Source organism: Dromaius novaehollandiae, chromosome 18, assembly GCF_036370855.1.
Source record: "Dromaius novaehollandiae isolate bDroNov1 chromosome 18, bDroNov1.hap1, whole genome shotgun sequence".
Lineage (NCBI taxonomy): Eukaryota > Metazoa > Chordata > Aves > Casuariiformes > Dromaiidae > Dromaius > Dromaius novaehollandiae.
In genome coordinates this window covers 7,213,992-7,231,087 of record NC_088115.1, presented here as the reverse complement: position 1 = coordinate 7,231,087, position 17,096 = coordinate 7,213,992, and the positions used below count along the sequence as shown (strand labels likewise).

The 17,096-nt window shown below is 51.0% G+C and overlaps 1 protein-coding gene and 1 long non-coding RNA gene across 6 annotated transcripts in view; one reads left to right on the top strand and one right to left on the bottom strand.

Annotated features, from left to right (window-relative positions):
• Positions 1-17,096, bottom strand: part of SEPTIN9 (septin 9) — a 167,754-nt gene that overhangs the window by 119,007 nt on the left and 31,651 nt on the right. The window contains exon 1 of one of the 5 annotated variants that reach the window (XM_026103886.2): positions 6,617-7,430. The exons of 3 other annotated variants lie outside the window; for them this stretch is intronic. In XM_026103886.2, the coding sequence (XP_025959671.1) occupies positions 6,617-6,638 (22 nt within the window). In that variant the 5' untranslated portion in view covers positions 6,639-7,430. Of the gene's footprint in view, positions 1-6,194; positions 6,337-6,616; positions 7,431-17,096 lie in introns of those variants that run through there. One more of the 5 variants, XM_026103884.2, reaches the window with a different exon arrangement.
• On the top strand, positions 4,536-6,519 carry LOC135330251 (uncharacterized). Its single transcript, XR_010392134.1, has 2 exons — positions 4,536-5,344; positions 5,709-6,519. It is a non-coding gene; the product is annotated as an uncharacterized LOC135330251 (long non-coding RNA).

The window sequence follows — 17,096 nt, the reverse complement described above, 5'->3', positions numbered from 1 at the left end:
CCAACAGCAGCTTCATCCAGCAGCAAGGGTCATGGCCTTCTGCCACATGTGGGGTACCCAGGTGCTAGCACAACACAAATAAATACAACAGCAGCAGCCTGAAGTGCTAGAGAGGAGAGAAAGAGAGGGACTGTTACACCCCATGCAAGCTCAAAGAGGAGCATGGGAGAGTTAATTTGGTGTGTTGGTGTTTGGAAAGGAAGCTGCACTCGCAAGCAAAAGCCTTTGATGAGAAGGCAGCAGGCACAGCCTGTCTCCCTAGAAACTCGGTTTAAAGCATTCAAGGGACATTGGTTAAGCACAAATGTAAAGGATAGGATAGTGTCATCTTCAACTATTCTCTGTGAGTACTCATCAAGCACAAAGAGTCCAGGCTGAACAGCTTCAGAAGCTCAGACAGGCCCACCACAGAGACCTACAACTCCCCATGCTGCAGAGCCGAACACCTCTGAATTTCTAAATGCACTTCTCCACTCCCACGTACAGCTCAGCACCGCTGTCATCCTCACCTCACCTACAGAGAACTTCAGCCCAGGGGCCCAAATGCCATATCCTTACCCCAAATCAATGCGTAATGGGAGCAAAAATGCCTTTTCCCAAGGACTTACAGAAAATCTGGAACAGAGTAAGAAATTTAACCTAAATTCCCTCAGGTCTCAAACCATCCCTAAGGTGGGACTCCCTCCCCATCAGACCTTCCCTACCACCTATACAATGGCAGAGGAGGCCTGGCAGCAGGCAGTGACTGCACTTAGCCTGACAGCAGAACTTACAGTACGAAGCATTGCTGCTCTCTAACATCTTATTCTGTCCTGACAGCATAAGTTACAGCTGCAAGTACTATTGCATGGAGAAGCCAAGAGGGCACAGATACTGTGCTTCTGAGATCATTAAGGCAACAGAAGACATGTGCTGACCCAGACATACTTCCCTAACTACGTACTTGCTCCTACTCAGCATTATGGTATGCTGGACCTTGGAAGCGCTCTGACTTGCATGAGAAACGTCCTCCCTCATCCCCAGCAGCATGGGAATCGCTCTGCTGGGAAGCTCCAAGTCATTCAGCAAAGCACGAAGCAGGAGGGCAGGGAGGAAAGGAGCTCCTATGCTGGGGTTAGCCAAGTTCAACAGAGCAGTATTGAGAAGTGTTACCTACGCTGTCAGGCAAGAGATGAGTTGTGTGCCACACTGGGATTGTATTTAATGGAGATGAGCAGAAATTCCAGTGGATTTAAGAGCAGACATCAGGAAATGGATAATGCTTCATAGTTTAACGTGCCTCAGGCAACAGAGGAGGTGCATCCACTGGCCAGGCAAGAACATAGAGCCCAGAGCACACCAGGAGCGGTACAGAGCATGCTGAAAGCACTGCAGCCTCATGAAACCCAAGCCCAACCCTGAGAGGAGGCCAGGATGGACCTATTCAATTATTAAATGAAGCAAACCCCACAGTCACAACAGTTTACCATCCTGTATCTACCTGGAAGGTAGACACTTGAACGAGAACTGTGATGAAACAGAACTGAAGATACTTTCACAGTGCATAGGACGCAGGCCCACAGCCTTGGGGACAGGCCACCACACACTGCAGCAAACCGCACGTGATCAGCACCATGTAGGAATCCAAGCAACAGGACACAGACAGCAGCAACAGGAAGGATTGCTAAGAACTGTCAAAAAGCTGATTGCAAAGGCACAGAAAGGCACCTCTAGGTGCTGCCCTGGATGAACGCGGTAGTCTCTAACAGACGGTAGAAGAACCCAGACTCCAAGTGATCAGCCTGGCATCCCATGAGTGTAACGTGCTTCAAGGCAGGGGACAAAGACAGTGATTTGGTAAAAAAAGGACGTGTAGCTGTGAGACAAGCATTAAAAAGAAACGTCAGACTCCACGCAACTGTTTTGATTGTCATTTCCCAGGAACAGCAGGACATCAATGAAACCAGAGAGACAAAGGACAGCTGGAGTGATCAGAAACAACCCCAACCCTTCTGCCCCACTACACACATTTTAAAAATTGCCGTTTATAACAACAAAGAGACAGTAAGTTCCCTCCCAACAATCCTTCACACCTCCAGCATTCGGAAAGGGTCACTACACTCTTTTCCCACTGCTCACATCTGGGATTGTGGGGGCTTCCTACATGGCTCTGAGGACCACTAAAGATGCTCTGTCTTGATGCATTTAGCCCTGAGAGATGCTGCCTAAGCAGCCGTTGAAAGCCACGCTCACTGCAAATGGGGGCAGTCTCCTTGGTGTTCTGATCATTTAAGTGCATAGTATTGAATATAAAACCATAAATTAAACTTCATATGTATATGCACACACAAACATATAAGTACCTGTGGAGATATATACATAAAACCCTGAAAGATTAATGGACAATCACTGGATAGGTTAATAAACAGTTTATCATTCATTCTGGAGCTCAGTAGATTGCTTATAAGCACCTCCAGCAGGGAGCTCTTGGGCCACTCATAACATGCCACTCATTGCAGTCAGGTATTACATTCACCTATTAATCATTTATTAACTCTTGCACTGGGCTTTCAAAGGGGTATTTTAAAAGTGACCTTAATTTACCTGGGATATCAGACTTCTTTCTCATGATGGCTGCACCCCATCACCACAGTAAATGATCCCCCACCTTCTGGGTTGCTAGTAACCCTTTCTTTTATTTTAATAAGAGATCAAAGGCCCCACGGCTTTATCATTTAATGCTTTGTAGGAAGATCTGGACTAATCAAAATAGTCATCTCCCACGGAAAGGAAGGGGAGCCAGCTCCACACGAGAAACACCCCTGCAGTCCACAAAGCAAACTAACAGCAGAGAGGAAGGGCAGATGTGACCGATGAGACAGCAGCCCCAGAGCACAGCTCCCGGGCCCCAAACCCCTGGAGAGGGATACCTGGAAACAAATCACTGCAGAGCTAAGGCTCTCCGTGCTGTATTAACTTGTGGACTTTGTACCAGGTGATGAGGGAGATGGCTTAATCAGATTAAAAGCAACTAGCAGGTTATACAATTACAATTATTACATTTTTACTGGCACCCAATGACACCGCTTAAGATTGGGTACCTTATTATAGAGACTGACAGAGATGTTCACTGCCCTTGAGCAGGCAGGGATTTCTCAGGGGTTGGCCTAAGCCTGTAGATGAACCTTTCAAGGCAGGAGTACCTACACTTCCCCTCATGCCCCTCCTGACACCCACCCGCTCCACCTTCAACGTGCCCACAGACAGGCTGAGAAAAACCCCTCAAACGCAGCACTGCACACAGCTCTGCCCCGGCAAGGGAGCAAGGGATGAGGCAGGTGACAACCTCCTCCACATACTGCTGAGAGGCACCCAGATGCAATGGTGAAGGGCACCTACAAGACCTGCAGGGAGCAGCGGGGCAGGATGCCTAAAGATGACATGATCTGAACAGGCCTTTGCATGCGGTTGTACTCACAACCAGCACTCCCGGCACACAGCTACAGCGTATGATGCCTTCATCTGCAGCGTTGGGCGCTTGCCATCACCAGGGCTAGGATCCCGCATTAGGGACCCCGCTCAACTGTGGAAAAGCCTGAGCTCTCCTGGGCCAGAGAAGACTCTGGGGGGCATGTTCAGCTCCAGCAGCTGTGGAAAAACAGCCCTCAGAGAACAGAAGAGGCCCAATTCCCACTCTCAGAGGTGCCCTCACATAAGTCCAGCAGCAGCACATTCAGATCAGGAGTTATTTATTCCTACCCACAGCAGAATATTAATTAAAAGCAGGTTGAGGGCCAGAGCAGTGCTGCTGGAACATGGCCCCCAGCTCAGCGCCAGCACGGGCAGCCCAAGCGAACAGCTTCCCCCTGCCACCAGCGTGAGCGGCAGCACTGCCAGCTCCCTCGTGCCATCCAGAGCAGCAATTTCCAAACTGGATCCAGTCGCAGGGCAGACTGTGCTACCATGCTGGGTCCATCTCTCACCGACCCAGGAGCATCTCAGACCTAACAGCCAGGGGCACCAGAGCCAGCTGAAGGCAGGAGTCCAGCCCTGGGACACAGCTGGAGCATCAGCTGGCAAACGCCCATCATGTGCCCAGCAGCCGGCCAGACTGGGATTCGCCGAGCCACTCGCCCTGGGAATCAGTGCTGTGCCGCAGACCTGGGAAGCCAAGAGCATAACTCGACAATATTCTCAGTTTTGTGCCCAGAATCTTACTTAACAAGATTTCCCTATGGCCCCATGCACGAATTTCACTTTCCCTCTAACCCTTGCAATATTGCCATTTTAAACTGTTTTCCCTGCCTTGATTAACTCTTCCAAACCAGGGATAAGACCTAATACCAGCCCTAATACCAGCCTGCCGAGACGGCCAGCACGGCTCTCCCCGACACGGGCTTCCCGCGGCCGCTCCTGCTTCCTCGGCAGGGCTGGAGCACAACGGCAAGGGTGCAGCGTCCCTTGCCAAGCCCACAGGCGCAACCGCCTTCGGTTGAGGCACATTCGCACTTGCCTACGGCTGGCACATGCCGCCGCACACACCTGCCTGCCGTGTTCGTCAGCGGGGCTGCACGGACGCCAGGTTACCTGGCTGCACTCCCAGCAACCAGTGACTCGGCTGGATTTGAAGTACCCATAAAAAAGCAGGTTCCAACATGGGTCAGTGAAATACACACCCATGCTACGAGGTTAGCACGCGCGGGGGCTTGCAAACGTTGCCAGGGATCCCCGGGGCTGGCAAGAGCTCTTGCATCTTCACACAAACACCCCCCGCCAGGGCCTTCCTGCCCACGGGATGCTCCACGTCGTGCAAGCGGGAGAGCACCAGCCCCAGGCTGGACGGCTCTCTGCTCACCGCGGTGGTTGAACGTGCTGTGCAGCTCAAGAGCGTGGAGAAACCCATCTCGGACACTCTCCTGGGACAGGGCGCGCGCCTCAGATCATAGCACTAGAGCTCGAAATTGGAGCGCGCTTTCTCGCCAGAAATCTTTTGCAAACCCCACGGCTTCCCTTAGCAGGGGAAGGGAAACTAGTGCTGCACAGAGGGCGTAACAGAGGATTTAAAAGGCCAACTCATGATGGGAGCACACGGGCTGTGCCACCCCCTCCTCTCCCTCTGCGGACACAGGCGGCTTGTGCCCTCCTCTAGCGGAGGCCTGCGTGCAGCGGGAGAGGGCTACCCGGCACAGAGCACCGCGTTGCCGAAACACGCACCATCCTGCTATGAGCAGCACACAGGAATGCTTTGAAGTGGCTCAAACCAGAGGAGAAAGCACGAGCAAGAGGGATGGAGAGAGAGAGAGAGAGAGAGAAGTTATCATCTGCGTTCCCCAAAGGCGGTGGGAAGCCGAGGATGCTCCTGCAGGTAAGTCTCCTCCTGGCAGGCACTGCAGGCTCGAAGCCCCCCTCGGACGGGGAGGCCCTGCGGGTCTGGTTGAGGCCGGCGACAGGAGCAGCTTTCTCCGGCCACAGTTTCACTCCACCCTGGCTCGAACGTTTCCTCTCCTCCTTGTGGTTTTCCGCCCAGCGCCGATGCCCGGCGGGGAACGCCCGGGAGCAGAGGGCCTCGCGCCTCTTGGGCTGCCGTGCCCGCGCTGGACCGGCACGGAGGCGAGAAGGGGCGACAACCACTGCGTTAGACCGGGCTGCAGCACCCTGGGGGCTCTCAAAGTGGTTTTGCCCCCCCGGCCTCAGGCTCTCCCTCTGGGATCCTCGCTGTCCTCTTCCAGCACGCAGAGATCAAGACCCCCGGGAAAAACCATGCCGCCTGTCCCACCTCCCTGCTTTCGGAAGGAAACGGTTACCGTCGCGGCCGTCCTGCAAACGCTACGAGAGCTGCTCACGGAAGCCTCGGCACCCGCCTAGCCAACCCACCCAGGAACCGCTTTTGGAACCGCGCAGCCATGCACCGATAGCTGGGATTTGCAGGGAAGTGGGGGAATTAAATGGAGTTATTCACTGCTCCCCTTCCCACCACCCCAACGCCCACGCACTTGGCCGGCGAGGTGAAGCACGAGCTGCGCCGCCTGCCCGAGCTCCAGCACTACACAACCTACAGCCGCGCTCTGCGGGACGCGCAGGCAGCTGCGAGGCCCCGTCCTGCAGCTTCTGCCCGGCAAAAGAGGCATTTTTGGAGGGCAAAAGAAGGGGGAGACACTTTGGCAGACAGAGAAAGGGCAGCCACAACACACAGCCACACAAACTGAGGAGCCAACCTTCAGAAGAGAAATGCATCTCCATGCCAAGAGCTCGGCTATTTTCCTCCCTCTTCCCGGCTCGGAGCGCTGCGCTAACAGGCTCAGCATTCATCCCCCTCGTGCCGCGCGGCAAATGGGAGCGGAGAGGGGGAGAGCGAGACTCAAATGAAATCCAGACCTAGCAAGCAGCAGCTTTTTTTTTTCCTTTCCCCACTCCCCCCGGGCTTCTGCTGGAAACACGTTCTGTCTAGAGGGCTCAGGAGGATGAGAGAGGGGAAAAAAAAGTAAAAAGGAAATGCTGCAAAAAAATATTAAATAAATAAAAGAATTCACTGAAATCAAACCAGAGTGTGGCTGTTTCTCTTCTTAAAGTGCAGAAGCTACTGGAAAGGTAGGAGAGCAGAGGCAAAATATAACATATTAAAAGATCAATAGCCTACCTGAAATCCGGTCCCTCTCCATTACTACGGGATATATTTAGCATCCGCGTGTCACGGCCGTCCCTTTTTTCGGTGGCGTCCCCTTCTTTCACCCACTCTCCCTCCCTCCTTGCCTTGCCTCCTCCTCCTCTTCCAAAAAAAGCTCTTTGTCTGGTCTAATTTCTTCAATCTGTTGCAATCATGAATGCATCCAAATTACCACATTTCCATGTGCTGATCATATGTTTGTGCTCCAAACTGAAGTAGCTTTGTCTCTTTGAAATGAAAAAGAGTGAGAGAGAAAGAGAAAGGAAGAAGAAAGCAGAAAAAGGGGGTGCATGACCCGAAAATCCTGTAGCTCCCTGAAATATTCCACCAGGCGCAGGAAAACTGAAAATCCCAAGTCCTCTGTAAAATGGTCTTAAAGCTACAGCATGCGAGTGTCCAGGGGAACGCTCCGGTCTCCACAGTTCTCTCTTAATATCCACCAGGAGATGCTTAAAGAACTTGGCTCCTTGCAGTAACAGAGCGAACGACTCATCCAGCTTCTCAAATCTCTCCCCGCTTCCCCGGTCTTATTCTGCTGCTATTTCCTCTATTCCCCTCCTCCTTCCTTGGCTAGAGCATTTTAAAAGAGCAAAGATCCTGCTCATTCCCCCACCCAGCCAGGTCTGAAGTTTCGATTCATGCATAAACTATTCGGCTGATGAAGGCTGACTTCATTCCCAGGCACAGCATCACGGGCTGCGGCTACCAGGCAGCACCCGAGCGCCGCACACGCTTGCTCTCCCCCTGCGAGCCTGCCGGCGAGCTCCACTACCGGATCCTGGCAAGGAGTCCCGGCTCTGCCTTCGCACGGCCGGCGGCTGTGCCCTCCCCTCCGCAGAGCGGTGACAAGGCGAGGGCCGCTGCAGCCAGCCCGAAAGCGATAGCGAAAGCCGCCGGCTGCTGGCAGGAGACACCGGCCTTGCTGTCGGTCCTCCCGTGGAGCGGGGCCGGGCTTTAAAAGCACCTTTCGTTCACCGCGAAGCACCGAGACCCGTGCTGGCAGGGCGCGGAGTAAACGGAGCAGCCCGGGCGGCTGGATGGCAGAGCCTCGTCTCCCCGGTTGGGATGGAGGGATGTGCTGGGGCGCTCGCCGCCGCGATGGGCTGGTCTTCGTGGAAACTTCCACCTGGCCAGCCGCCAGGGACAGGCGGCAGAGCCTTTGGCTCGGCACCTCCTCTGACACGCTGCCTGCAGGCTCGGCGCTGCCCCTAGCCCAGACCTGATGCAACCTCCGCTCCCGGCCGTCGGGCGCAGGAGGAAGAAGGCGGCGCTGCCAACTGCGGGGAGCGCCGCGTTTCCTCGGCACGTTACCGAGGCCGCTGGCTCAGCGCAGAGACGCAGAAGTCGTCCCCGCAAGCGCCGCGCGGATCTCACGCGGGGGATGGCAACACTACGTGGCAAAGCAGGCGGCCAGCAGCCAACCTCCTGTGTCATTCCCAGCTGATTCCTATTGATAGTCTAGAGCATGAGTCAACGGGCCAGATGTGAGGGCACCAGCGCTCCCCTTGCAGCAGGCAAACAAGACAGGCACGGCCCCGCAGCCCGGGGCAGGGACGGCTGAGGCCGGGAAGAAATGCTATTGCCGCTATACGGAGCGGGCATGACGGCAGCATCCTCGCACGCTCGGCGCTGCACATGTGACACTCCTTGCCCTAAAATGCCTACAGTCCACATGGAAAACTGCACACGTTATAGCTACGACAGAGCCTGGCACTCTCCCCCATAACATGGGCAGAAGTACAGACTGTTTCCTGGCTGGATGAATGAGCTTCCGATGAAGGAATCCATGCATTAAAGGAGCTGCTGGGACAAATGCCCTGGATTTTGTAGCCTGGTTCTATCTTGCATTGCTTTTCGGTGGGAATATACATATATATTAAAAAAAAAAAAAAAGCAAACTGGTATGTTTCCTCATACACCAGCTGATGGAATATCACTGTCATCAAACCAGAGGGACAAACAAAGAAAACAACACATGGGCTCAGATGAGCGGTGTGGTCAGTCCAGCATCCCGGAGCCAGCAGCAACCACTGCAGCAACAGATACAACAAAGTTGGTAGGAGTTCCAAGACAGCCTATTTCCTAGGAAAGTTTCACTCTGATCCCCAGCAGTTAGAGCTTGGATTGATCCCTGGGCAGGAAGGTTTAGATTCCTTCTCAAATTCCCGTTCATTCTCTATTTGCTATTATAGCTTTGCATGTTCCTGCTGCCAGCGCCCAAGGCATTAAAGAGGGGACAATAAGCACTGGTTTCCCATGCACAATCAGAAGCCATATATTTCCTGCCTGATATTTAGAAGGTGCCGTACACAAAGAATGAACCCAGGGGAGCTGCACAGCTACACGCAGCCCAAAAATCCAACCCGTTGCTTTCACCAAGCAGTCTTTATTGCCGTGCTCCTCACGCCTTAACCAGTCTCAGGCTGAAGAGGAAGGGAAAAGCTCAGGGGAGGTATCAAGAAAGGAGGAAAGTGAATAGAAAGAAAGAAGAGATGGCAGCAGCACACACAATTCAGACTGTAGATTTTAACCCATCAAGGCCTAGATTAGGCGCAACCAAGCAAAGGCATCGTTTCTCTGAGGGCAGATCAACATGAGACGCTCAGGGAAGTGAATCCAAATTATGATTAATGCAACTGAACTTTAAATTCACAAAACCTCAAGACAGATGCTCTTACTGATAATTCAAGTTGTCAAGCAAGTTTTAATGGATTCACTTTAAAGCTACAATTGTGTGTCCTCATGTGAAGAAGCCCTCACTAAGCAATGCTGCCACACTGCAGGTGGCAGAGGCATTCGGGTAACGTTGGTTAAAAGCAATGGGTGCTGGCTGGATGTGCCATGCCCACAACTCCAAGGCCGGGGTTTGCTCCCTTCAAACCCATGCAGCCAGTGACCTGCGGGGCACCTGCGCTGGAGCCGGCACTCCAGGCTGCAAGCCAGAGGAGCAGGGTCCTCCCACCCGCCTCAGTTTTTTGAGAAACTTGCCAAATTCCCATTTGAATAGGCATTTGGTGATCTACATATTGTATAAGTCTAAACAGAGTAAGATAAAATATCCTGCATTTTCTAATATCACCTTTAAAAGGCTGGGGCAGCGAGCCAGACAAGTATCAAAGGTTTGGGAAAGGGACAGAGGAGAACCTTTCCCGGCTGAGTTTGTTTTCTCAGGGTTCATGGCCCGTTAGATGCCTTCTTCAGCAGAGCCAGCAGGACAGAGAAGAGTCAGGAGCAACTTTTAGGAAGCAACCACTAACTGCCATAAAAATAAAATCAATTTCCATTTGCAAAAGAGCGGCTGAAGCAAAGCAGGAGCCTTGCTCTGCCTCCACCCAGGACAGACGGCGACGTGGGCTGCACACAGTTGCACACGCTTCCCTTCTCCCCACCTAGCAGGTTTAAAAATTACAATGCCTGGCAGCCAGCAGGAAGTTCTGCCAGGTGCAGAGAAAGCTAGGAAGGAAACTGCCAGAAAGAAAGTCAACCAAACCCTGTTAAAGGCTCAGTTTGGATTTTCTCTCTCTCACACCTTTCATATGCTAGCTCTTTGCTAAGCTATAAACTGCCTGTTGGATATGAACATTGGATAGAAGCAGAAGCCACTGTGGAAACAGCAAAATCTCACCCACAACCATGGATACACTCAAAAGTATTTTCTCTTCTACCTGGTTCACCCACACAGCCCTAGAGTTACAGCCTACACTTGACAAAACCTTCCACCATGCTTTTAACCAGCCATTTATCACCTTACAACCCCTGCTCTGGTGCTGAGTGAGCTGGAAAGGACAAATGCTGCAAGTCAGCGCATGGATCAAAGGTTCAAACTGCGTTGACAAAGGTGCTGGAAAACGGCTAGAGCAGCCAAAGACCTCAAGGGTCTGTCGAGGCAGGAGTACACGGGGATTCAGCAGGTTCTTTTACAAGCTCAGCTATCTGTAATGCTAGCGAGCTGGGAGGAAAGTACAGAGGGGGAAGACAGCAGGGAACATACCTAAGCCAAATTATGGTCAGCGAAGCATTTTCAGATGAGAAAACACAGCTCCAAACTCAAACAGTGCATTCAAGTGTTACTCCATTATATCAACTCTATGCCATTTACCTCCAGGCTGGATCAGAAGATGACAGTAGCTGAGCCTCCCCTGAGTATTTGCTCCAAGAACCCAACATTTACATTTATGAACCCTGGGGATGGGGAGGAAAGGAAATGCTGGCTAAAATCCTCCCTTTTTTATTTTATTTTTTTAATTAATGAAGGAGATGCCCCTCTTTCCCAGCGACGTACTTATTCTTTGAACACTGTGGCCCTACTCTTTGCCTCCCCACTCTTCCTTTGCTCTCATCCATCTGGCCAGGCACCGACCTGCCCTATCCCAGACTGTGGCTCTGAACAGTCCCAGAACAGGGCTCTTGGTCCACATTTGCTTGCCAAGTGCTATTTTGCCCCTCCCTGAATATTTTGATGAGAAACCATATTTGTTTGACACAGGGAAACACTGATTCTCCATTCTCAGGTTATTATTTTTCCTACGCCAAAAATCACGCCCTGGACACAGGGTTCATCACAACCCAGAACAGCACATGAAAGTACAGTAGAAGCTTGCTAAAATGTCAGCAGTCCATCCTCTCCCGTTCCCGAGCCTGTACAGCACCCCAACAGGATGCATACAGATGTCTCCCTCTGCCCTGACTTCTGCCGGGGGTAGGAATGTGTCTTTAAGAAGAGCCCCTGTTAGGACTCTCCACGCTGGCTGAATCTCTCTGCCTGAAAGCTTCAAACCACCGGAAATCCCTAGCATATCCTCCCCAGGCTTTCTGCTCGCACTTTAACACTCATGTGCTCAAGTATTAATAGCAGCTGGCAGTGCAGAATGAAAAGCAAGGCAGGACGACTGGACTCGCACCCTCTCAGGACATTGCATGGATTCTCAGATAAATGTTAACTTTTCCAGGACCCTCTGCTTATGCTTTCCTTTCCAGATTCCTCCCTACCATCAGTCTTGCTCCTGAAGAGCCCTTTCAACACTTGCTCTGCCCCCTTTTCCTCCTCTAGCCCCCAAAATGGGGTGAGGTTACCCCATACCTGAGAGTCTGGTGCAATCCCCCACTGCGCAGTTGTAGGGGTAAAACAGGGTTTCCACTGTTACTGTATTTGCTCTTCATTTGAACGATGGCCATCTGCTCTATGCTCCCCTGCCTCCCGGGCAGGTCCCTGCAATAGATCCTACCTGGCAGAAGGAAAAGGCACGAAGGAGCAAAGTCTTCAGGAGAGTTACCAACTCAGTCTCTTCAGCAGGCAGATTAAATCAAGCAAGATTGCCCCAAGCCCTGCATACATCTTTGGGAGCTGCCTTTCTCTTTTCTGGTCCTATTTAATAAGCTAGGGGACGGGTTACATTAACCAAAGCTCCCCCTCCACCATCCTCAGAGCAGCTTGCCCCAGGAGCGTCTCGAGCCACCCCAACCACAACCACCAGCAAGCGCAGCTCAGCATGTAGCTTTAGCTCTGCAGCAGCAACAAGCCCGTCTGACAAGCTGCACGTTTTCCAGCCACATTAGATGCGGGTAGCATGGGCTAAAGTGAAGCAATGCTCTGCTAGTGTGTATTAAAGCAGCTCCTCTGATGTCAGGGCTATTCTCTGACTCCGATTGCAGACCTCGCCCTGGACTTGCTTAGATCTTTGGTTCACGTTCTTTCAGAAAGCAGCTCCTAAGCACAGGGACCCCGAAAATATTGCTGCCTGTGGGGCAACCTGAGGTGAGAGGCATTCTCAGCACGGACTTTGCTGTTCTACCACACTGCACCATGACAGAGGGATGTGTCCATGGTGTGATGCAGCAAGAGGACGACACAACTGGCCTCTTACAGGCCTGCCTTCAAGTCCTGATGGCTGAAGAAGGGTCAATCCAGTGAAGGAGAGAAAATGCTCCAGATTTGGGCAGTAGACCCTATTTCACTTGAGTGGCAGAATCATTCAGGCCTGAACAGTTCACAGAACACCACACCACGCTTTGGATCAGAAATTAAACTGCAAAAAACTCAAGCCAAGAAGGGCTTGCTCCACTGAATCAGTGAATCCAGGAAAGTTTCTGCTGCCGGAGCTTTCCTAGGACCACATGCATTGTTTCCACAGCTACCAGAACTTCAGCAGAGAGACTTTGTGCTTTGCAGGTCAGCCCTAAACATCTACAGTAGCTTCTCTGCTAGCCCAGCTGCAGAGTTGCCTAACAAATGACAGTCTTCTAACTGCAACGAAGGACATAAAAGAGGCTGCGTTCTCATCTCCTTTGCAGTCCCGGACACAGGATAAATATAGCAGGGAGTAAATCGGTGCTCTTTGCCTAAGGTACAATTAGGGGTTTTGGTAAACACTAGACACCACCGGATGTGCCTGCCTTGGAGGCTCAGAACATGCCTGTGGTGGGCAGCCAGAGCTCGGGAATTTGCCTCTTATGCACACGTGACGAAGGACACCAGACTTTGAGGGGAGGAGGGAAAGTTCAGCAGCCATAAGCTAGTTTGCCAAAATGCCCAAAAGCAATTTGCAAACTGATATTTCAGCAACAAAAAGATGAAGAAAAATAAACACCATGGAGAGATGCATGTATCCCGACAGAGAGAAGTCTGACCACACGCAGCTACTTAGGTAACCAGCACTGCATGACTTAGCACATAAAAAAAACAGGTCAGGACACGCGAGTCTTCCTTACTCCTGGCCTCCCCTTCTCATTTTGTACATTTTTGGCCTGTTCCTAGGAGGAGGGGTGTCATACTCAGCACCCCACGCATGCACCCTTCAATAGCCAACCCGCCCCTCCAGTACCTGTTAACGCCTTGTCTCGAAATGTTCCCTTTCCCTCCCACAAGCACCAGAGCCCTGCGCAGCCTGCTCCGTCAGATCCCTGCACATGGCAAGTTGCTCGTGGCTACGTCCCTTCCAGTGCCACCCTCCTCCACCTCCTCCTCCTGTTCCTCACAGGACACTTGCTGGAGCTGGGAGAGTTGATAATGAACACATTTTTCTCTCTGGGTGCACTGTGTTCTGCTCTAGAGGCTTTTTATTTTTTTCTCATTTGCAATGGGATGAGACTAACAAAGCAAATTAGAGAAAACTAAATTCCACTGTCATTCCCCTTCTCTGCTTTCCCGCCCCCTCCCTGCTGCAACTGATGTGAGGCTCTCTTGAAAGGACTCTAGCACCAGGAGTTTGCTCCAGCGACATCTGGTACAAGGCTATAAATAACCTCATTCAAGGCCCGTCCATGAGGAGTTGCACTCTGCACTTCTGCATCTCTTTCCATCAGAGGAAACTCTACGGTCCTTGTCAGCACTCATCAACAAATCCACATCACACTGCAGTGGCAAAGATGATGATCTTAAAACACAGTCTGCAGCTAAAATCCCCAAACATCACAGAACATCAGTCTCCAGTCATTCCTGAACAACACTCCCTCATTCACTGTAACTAATGCACATCTCAGTTTTAAGCACATGGGATCCCCACGGCAGTTTCCCAGTCAGCTTTGATTCCACGTGTCTGTGTTATGCAAGCATAGGACTTCTGTCCATGCAGGAAGCCAAGCACCTGAACCATGAGCAGCCTTTTTGGTTTAACTTGTTGGTGCCTGGAATTTGGATTTTTTGCACGACCACATTTGTGGAGCTTGCACTGCTGTTACAGGGATCCTTGAAGCTAGCTGGTGACCAAACTTCTCCCTTTCCTATTTCCCCCTTGTGAACAGACAGACAAACAGGACACATTTCAAACAAGGGCTTGTCACCGGGGAGTCCAAGGAGAGCAAATGATGCATGTGCATGGGGACGTTACTTGGCACAGAGATGCATGCAGCTGGTGTGACCAGTGCGGTGCTTTCAACAAAGGGGAATAGAAACTGCCCAAAGAAATTCATATGACCTCATCTAGGGACACATCCAAAGCAACTAGATGCAGCCACATGTCTCTAGTTAACCCTTCTGCTGCTCTATCAAGGTGAAAGTCACAGTCAATGCTAAAAGCCTCACACTGCAAAGAGATGTTGTGCATTTCCTCAGCTTCCAGCTACAAGTACTACACTCAGCTCCTGGATCCCAAAATGTCAATAGCTGACTGAAAAAGGATTCTGTACAGGCTAGGTTAATCTGAAGGTCTGGAGTGAGGTTTAGCGGAGGGGTTCCCAAACTCAGTTTGCTCAGATACCATCACTATATGTAGAGAGCCATACTGTGTAGTGGGGTTATCTGCATCCAAGCTGTGGGAGGTATTTGGCAGTTCAGGCAGCATTTCCCTGGGGGAAAAACTAGAAGACCTAATAGTTTTTATAGCACTCTGAATTAGCTTACATAACTGTAATCATTTACGCACTACTAGGGAGCCCCTGGGTTTAGAGATTTCTTTTATTTCCACAATTCTGGTTCACCTGTCACCTAGTATAAACCCATTTCTAAAACTATTCTCTTACAGACTCTAGACAAAGAGAGGAGATAGTCTGTGGGGTAAGGTACCAAACTGAAATACAGAAACAGCAAGATCTATTTCCGTATTTACTTTTAATTTATTCCATGAATTTGGAATCATCACTTAAACATCTGACTTTAGCAAGGTTCACTAATTTGGGGCTGTCCAATTTAAACTATGCCCACAACCACATTTGTTCAGCTCCCCCACCGTCAGGCCACACATCTTTCCATTTCAGTGTGCATGGGGAAGGATCCCCAGATTCAAGGGCAATGCAAAAAAATGCTGCTTTCAGCTTCTCTCCTGCTCTATTTCCCTAATCTATGAAAGGGGAACATCGACAGCCACTAAAGGGAAACCGCAAGGCTTAATCAGGGAAAAGCAAAATATAAGACTTAAGCCAGCTATCTGTGAATGTCTTTTTTGAAATGCTCACATAATACTAAATTCTCCCCACTTTTATTAATCCTGAGGGCTGTCAGTAAACAGCAGAGCAATGCAGCTCTGGTTAGGAGACACTATGCACGAGACACTGTCCCCAGTTCAGTGACGACTAACGAAACACTCTTCTAAGACTGCCAGAGCCCTTTCACATGGAGCAGAGCATGAAGACGACAGTATGGGAGTAACCTCATTAGCAAGGGAGTCCTGCAGCAACTGGATGTTTTAATAACAGGGCCCTAAGTTAGAGTTGCATTTGGGCAGGGGCTTTACACTACTATCTGTGAACAGAAGCTAGTAGCTCCTACAGAAACATCCTGGGTGCCCTCTGCAGCCCTGCCAATGCAGCGTCCCTGTGGTCAACAGTATCCTCGAACTCAAGCCCTGAGCAAGAGCGCTCAGGCTCGCTCCATCACCAGCACCGTCGAACCCTGTCCCGTGCGCCTGTGGTTCCACCCGAGGCTCCCCACCCGCTGTGGCTTTCAGCCCCTCTGTTCGATATCATCGACCTGAAACGTGGACAAGAGGCTCAAGCTGACTCAAAGAGCAAAAGGCCTAGCGTGTGTCACCCTCCACACTACTTTATATCTAATAGAGGTATTTAGGGAGCACAAGACAAGCTGCTCTGAAGAAGGGTTTCATGACATCAGTGAGTGCCCCTTTGTAACACAACCCAGAGAGCTGGCCTTGAGCTTTATGCCTCTCTAAATTATGCCCTGCGCTTCCAAGAAGCACCGAGACAAGCTGTGGTTGATCCTCAGCCAACTGCTGATGATGCAGAACTAGGGCCATTAGCGCCATGTCTTTCTTGGATAGAAAAGCCATGCCTGACCTGGACCGCAGCTGGCTCTGGCAGCCTGCCTCTGCTCCGGTCTGGCTGGCTCCAAGCAGCCTTGCAATGAGACAAAGGCTGAAACAGGAAAGCAGAGGCACCTGTTCCCCCCTGTCCCTTTGGGACTTCTCATGAACAAAGCACCTGACCCAGAAATAGAGCTGGCCCAGGAGCAGTTTTACTATGTAGCAACTGGAAGGCATTCTCTTCCCACTTGCAAAGGCCATTTGCCTACACCGAAGAGACATGCTGTTTTAGCTAAATCAGTAAACTATACCTTTTTCCGGACACTCCTGCATCACTCCCGTTCCTTCCTCTTAGCAAAAACCAAACTAGAGCCTGGAAGCAAATCAAAGTGCAGAATACAGCTGGCTGCCCGAGAGGAATACGATTCTTCCACTCGCACTGCTTTGGGGCTATTTTCTGGCCTGTGAGGCACCACTCTGCTCCGGATGGCACATGTCAGCAAATACCTCTGTTTTTCAAATTCATCAGGTATAATACTAGGAAAATGAAGTGGGAATAACTTCTCTAACACACCATTCTTAACTCTGCAAAAATATTAGCCCCAGCTACCAAAGTCAGGAAAAGGCGGCATTTTAGGGTACAAAATCCTTGACTCCAATGGAAGCTTTTACACAGGGCCTCCCACTCCTTTCCCCTGCTCTTTCCAGGACATCTGCCCATTTCCAAATGCATGTTGAACAGAGACTACAAACTCAACCTC